General features: G+C 61.5%; 1 protein-coding gene across 1 annotated transcript; it reads left to right on the top strand.

Moving 5' to 3' along the window:
- Positions 1-1263: 1263 nt before the first annotated feature.
- Positions 1264-3905, top strand: MNEG_3918 (hypothetical protein; the record flags this gene model as incomplete). The annotated part of the gene is made up of 6 exons (XM_014047599.1): positions 1264-1386; positions 1746-1767; positions 2031-2114; positions 2371-2458; positions 2766-2954; positions 3413-3905. Coding segments are annotated over 6 exons (999 nt in total), but the record flags the coding sequence as incomplete, so codon positions are not given.
- Positions 3906-5709: the final 1804 nt, after the last annotated feature.

Below are 5709 nucleotides of genomic sequence, written 5' to 3'. Positions count from 1 at the left end.
CGCTTTGTCCGCCGTCTACAAGCTCCTGCAGGCCACTCTGCAAAACATGAAGTCGCGCACGCGCCGCGACCGCGACTGCTCAGTCAAGTCCACTCATCGGGCATATCGGGCCTCAGCCATGGCCGTGCAGCCATGCAATGTACACTATCTGACATTATCATAATTGCACTCGAACACGTATAGATTAAGGGCAGCCGTCCTCGGAGTACAGTGCTACGTATCACAGCTCGAGTCTTCGTGGATCCACAGATCTCACACCGATCTGGAGCAGCTGTTACAGGGACTTTGTCGATAAGACTGGGTCATCCTTGTGACCTGTGCAGACGCCAGCCTGCGGACGGCAACCCTGCGCACCAGCTGCTTTCACAGCGCCGCGCTCGCCAGCTCCTTCGTGTGCGAGCGCCACATCTGCGCAGGCTCTGGCCGGCATGGTGCGGCAGTTGACAATGTGAGTGATTTCAATGTCAAGGGTCCTGCATGCAGATTCCCCAGCTTGGTCGGCAATTGGCGGGCGCCAGGCAGCAGCATTTCTGGACTGGGTGGTGCTTCGTGGTAGGAGGATGAGCACGGATGCCGCGCATGGTCAGCACTTGCATGCCCAACACGCCCACGCGCACATGATAGCATGGGCATGAAAGTACACACATTCACACACACACACACACACACACGCACACACACGCACACACACGCACACACACGCACACACACACACACACACACACACACATGCACGCGCTCGCACGGCATCTCAGACTTCATTTCAACGATGTTTACAACATTGAGCCGGCGGCACGGGAGCCCGTCGGGGGCGCCGCCCGCTTCATTGGAACGGTGCGTGTGCAGCTGGCCGCAGCCGCTGGGTGTCGCCATGACCCAAATACCTGCTCGCCGCAACGAGCGGCAGCAGCAGCAGCAGCAGCAACCGCAGCAGCAGAATCAGGAGCAGCAGTAGCAAAGGTCAAGCAGCGCGCAGCAGCAGGGCCAGTTCCCGGAAGGCGCTCAGCGTGTGGCTTGGACAAGCGTCATAATGAAGCTTGGCCCAGCAGAAGCCCACCGCCAGCACCCTCGCCGGGCCGCCCTCTCACCAAGCATGCCCTTTCAAACCAGTCTGCTCCCCAAGCTAGGCTCCAGTGCTTGCCAGCCATTTGTAGACTTGCCTCACTCCCCCGCTCTTCAGTTACCCCCACAACACAATACAATACAATACAATACCCAACAACACAACACAACACGACACAACACCTAACAACACAATTCAACATGTTTGCCTGCCTCCAACATCATCAGATCAAGAGCCTGTCGCACCTGGACCCCCTGGTCCTGTTCTCTGGGGACGCGTTCAACCCTTCCCTTATGTCAACCATGACGCTGGGAAAGCAGATGGTGCGAGCGCACGCGTGCTGCGCGCGTGGTCTTGTGGGAACCTGCACCGGCGTGTGGGTGAGCTCACATGAGCGTGCGGACGTGCGCACGTGCCCTCCTGCCTGATCTTGTCTCGCAGGGGTGTGTGCTTTTGTGGGTGTGAGCATGCTTCCGGGCCTGGCCGTGCGTGCAATCGCACACATGCTGGTCGGTGTGTGCCCCACCAGCTTGGTGGACGCCACGACACTCATCCCTGATCAGCGGGCACATGCCCTGGCTGCGCGCGGTGCACTTGCCCATCGGACCCTGGACACTCGCCTACCTGGATGCTGATCCTCCGTGCCGCCATGGGATCCTCCGTGCCGCACCCTTCTCACCAGGTGCCAGTGCTGAACGCGGCGGGTGTCGCTGCGGCCTGCCTTGGAAACCACGACATAGGCGAGCCACAAACGCCCTGCGCACATATCCTTGCTCCTGCAGCATAGCTTGCTTGGTGCCGCAAAGGTTGTCATGCACACCTTGTTGGTGCGCGTGGCTGCCGTCCCGTGATGGGATAGGCAGGCAATTTTTCAATACAGACTGTAACGCCACAGCTGCGCCTGTGCAAGCGAGCTGCATAAGCGACGCCATCCCCGTGACGCCTCCCTTGAATCCAACACCCCCAGACTATGGTCTGGACAATTTTCTGGCCCTGCGCGAGGCCTGCAACTTCCCCTGGCTCATTGCCAACGTCCTGGACGCCCGCACGGGTGCGGTCGCATTGGAGGGCTCGGCAGAGCCAGTACTGCTCTCGCAATGATGCATAGCAGTTGCAACCGGCCTGGCGGCACTCGCGTATCTGGGGCACCATTGTGACACTGCCACGACCCGGCACTTGCACATACACGTGCGCACACTCTGGCATATGGCATGCGCACACACAATGCACACACGCGCTCTCATTTGTCGCTCCCCGCCTCCACCACGCACACACAAATATAAACATGCTTACACGTGCGCTCGCAGGCCTGCCGCTGGGCGGCTGCCAAGCCACTCTTGTCATTGAACACGCGGGAGTGAGGGTGGGGCTCATTGGACTGGCTGAGCAGGACTGGTGGGTCAGGGGACGACACATAATCTGGCAAATGGGTTTGTTTCTTCATTGCGGGGGCCCACCCGCGACTGGCGGCGGCCGAGGGCGAGCAGCCTGCAGCCTGCTTCATCGCTGTTAGTCAGCAAAGCGTCACAACCCCGCCCTTGCCTCTCACCACACGCGCCGCAGCCCTGCAGCCATGACACAACCCCTGTGCGTGTGCTCCCCATCCTCCGCTCGGCCCCACCCGACATTCGGCACCCCCCCACCAAACCCCTGAAAAAAGCCTCCCGTGACAGACCCACCAACCCACCAATCACTCAACCAGGGTCGACACCCTCCCGTGTGTGGAGGAAGATGACATCACCTACATCGACTTTGTCTCTGAGGGCCGCCGCCTGGCGGCCGAGCTGCGGGAGGGCCAGGGTGTCGACCTGGTAGTGGCGCTGACCCACATGCGGGAGCCGAACGACATGCGGCTGGCTGAGGAGGTGGAGGGCATCGACCTGGTGCTGGGGTGGGTGATGGGTTTTTTTGGGGGGTGGGATGCGGGGTGGCCTGGGGTCAGAGCACCGGGCGAGTGAAGTGGTATGCGCCTGGTTGGAAGACGAGGCATCGGCCGGAGCGAGGGGTGAGGGCGGGGAGTGCGTGTGCACGGCGTTCGGGTGCATGAGATCACCGTAGTGTGCTGAGCGGCTGCCTGGTAATAGATAGGTTGACCATCCATGTTGTAATGTTGTTGGCTTCACATGATCTTAAGGTCGATGACATTTGGGCTGTCGTGGGTGGGTCGGCGTGTGTGCATTAATCTTGTTTGTGTATGTGTGTGTGTGTGTGTGTGTGTGTTGCGCCTCACACTTACCCTCACACACACACATACACACACACACACACATGGATGCCTTCGCACCCCCCTCTCTTGCGCCCAATTTCCGCACCCTCAACAACACCGCCTCCACCAAACCCAAATCCCAGAGGCCACGACCACTTCTACGGCGTCAAGAGGCCGCAGCCGCACGGCACGCCCGTGGTGAAGAGCGGGACAGACTTCCGGGAGCTCAGCATCGTCACAGTCACGCTGCCGCCGCGCTCAGGGGACGGCGGCGGCGGCGGCGGCGGCACATTAATCCAGAATGGGACCCCTGAGGGCGTCAAAGGACAGCAGCAGCAGCAGCAGCAGCAGCAGCAGCAGCAGCAGCAGCAGCAACAGCAACAGCGAGACCAGGGTCCGAAGCAGGAGCCGGAGCAGCAACAGGAGAAGCAGCAAGAGCAGCAGCGGCAGGAGCAGCAGCAAAAGTCGGCGAGGCCGCGGCCCGACGTGGAAGTAGAGCGGGTGGAGGTGGGCTCGTCGGCGCCGGAGGACCCTGAGACGGCCGCGGTGGTGGAGGAGTTTGCGGCGCTGATGGGGTCGAAAATGGATGTTGCGATTGGGCACACAGCAGTGGACCTGGACGGGCGTTTCGCCACGGTGGGCACTGGGCCCTTTTGCCGCATGATGCACGCGCAGCTGCTTGATGCTGGGGACTGATGTGCACTGAAACGGGGCTTGCAGATGGATGTGCGCGCAATTTGTGGGCGCATGCAACGGCGTACCCCGCCGCCTGCCTCAAAACTTGCCCGCTCGCTGGTACCCTCGCCTGGTGGCGAGCCTCGGGGCACACAAACGCCTGCACAAGTCCCGACGCAGCAGCAAGCGTCCCTCCGTGTGTTTCTCACTCTCCTCGCCCTCCCGCCCCTGGCAGGTGCGGCGGGCTGAGTCGAACCTGGGAAACTTCTTCTGCGACGTGCTGCGGCGCGCCTGCAGCGCTGATGTGGCGATCCTCAACGGCGGCACCTTCAGGTGCGACCTCGATTCTAAATCATTGCGGTTGATTTTGATGGTTTATGATTGATCATTTGTTTGGAGGTGGCTGCTGATTGGTGGCGGATCGTAAAGGGGGGCGGCCCTGCGCGCCGCCTGCGTGCTGATATGGCTGGCGGCCCGTGAGGGTGACGCAGCGGTGCAGGGTGATTGTCTACGAGCCGAGTGTGCAGGAGGCAGCTCCGCCGCATGGCACGGCGGGCGCTGCTCTCACGAGGACGCCGCGCTTGCATCTAGAACCCGTCCCTCTGGCTCTGTGTTGGGCGATCTTCTCGCTCACTTGTTGGCCGCTGCCCTTATAATGCATCTGGCTTGTAGATCTGACACCGTCCATCCCGTGGGTGATCTGACGTTCCGTGATCTGGTCAGCATACTGCCCATGATGGACGACACTGTTGTGGTGAGGAGGCTCGATTGCACATATGCATGGCCGCGCATGCACGCGCGCGCACACACACACACACATGCGTATGTTTGTGTGTGTGTGTGTGTGTGTGTGTGTGTGTGTGTGTGTGTGTGCGCGCGTGCGCGTGTTTGTGCATGCGAGTCCGTGCGTTTGTGTGCGTGCGTGCATGTTGTGTGTGTTGTCATGTAAGATGGGGCTGCGTTGATTGGTTTCTGAGGTGAAGGGGAACGCACAGAGCAGCAGCTCACAATGCATCCCCCTCCGAGCCCTCCCTGCTGCCAGCACTGCCACCATCCCTTCACTCCTGCCCGGCTGCACCCACTGACGCGTTGAGCGTGTGCTGCTGATCATACCCCCCCCCCCCCGCCAAAACAAATCCTCGCACGGCGCACTCAGATCGAACCCACGGGCGCTGAGCTGCTCGCCGCCCTGGAGAACGGCGTGTCGCAGTGGCCGGCGCTGGAGGGCCGTTTCCTGCAGGCGCGAGCTCGCCTGCATCTCAGCAGGCTGCATGAGCCCTACGCGCTTGCACTCCGGCCGTGTGCAGTGGTGTCCGCGACTCGTGGCCGCTCGGCTCCCATGCGTACGGCGCTCGCACCTGCAGCCGCGCGCTGCTTTGGTCGGACGCCTCACGACGCCGATTGAAAAGCCAGGCATCGGGGCTGGCAGTCTCTAACGCGCCCCGCCGCATCAGCGCCGCATGATCTCTCGACAAACCCTTCCATCCTGTACTCATGAACACTCCGCTGCGCCAGGTGTCCGGCATCAAGTTCTCATTTGACCCAGCCCAGTCCCCCGGCAGCCGCGTGGTTGAGGGCAGCGTGGCGGTGTCTGGGCAGCCGCTGGAGCGAGAGCGGCGCTACAAAGGTGGGGTGGCCCCAGGAGGGAGGCATGGGTGGCGGATGCAAGCATGTGTGTGTTTGCGTGTGTGTGTGTGTGTTTGTGTGTGTGTGTGTGTGTGTGTGTGTGTGTGTGTGTGTGTGTGTGTGTGTGTGTGTGTGCGCG

The sequence above is a fragment of the Monoraphidium neglectum genome, assembly GCF_000611645.1.
Source record: "Monoraphidium neglectum strain SAG 48.87 unplaced genomic scaffold scaffold00518, whole genome shotgun sequence".
NCBI classification, from domain to species: Eukaryota; Viridiplantae; Chlorophyta; class Chlorophyceae; order Sphaeropleales; family Selenastraceae; genus Monoraphidium; species Monoraphidium neglectum.
This window is presented reverse-complemented; position numbering and strand designations above follow the sequence as displayed.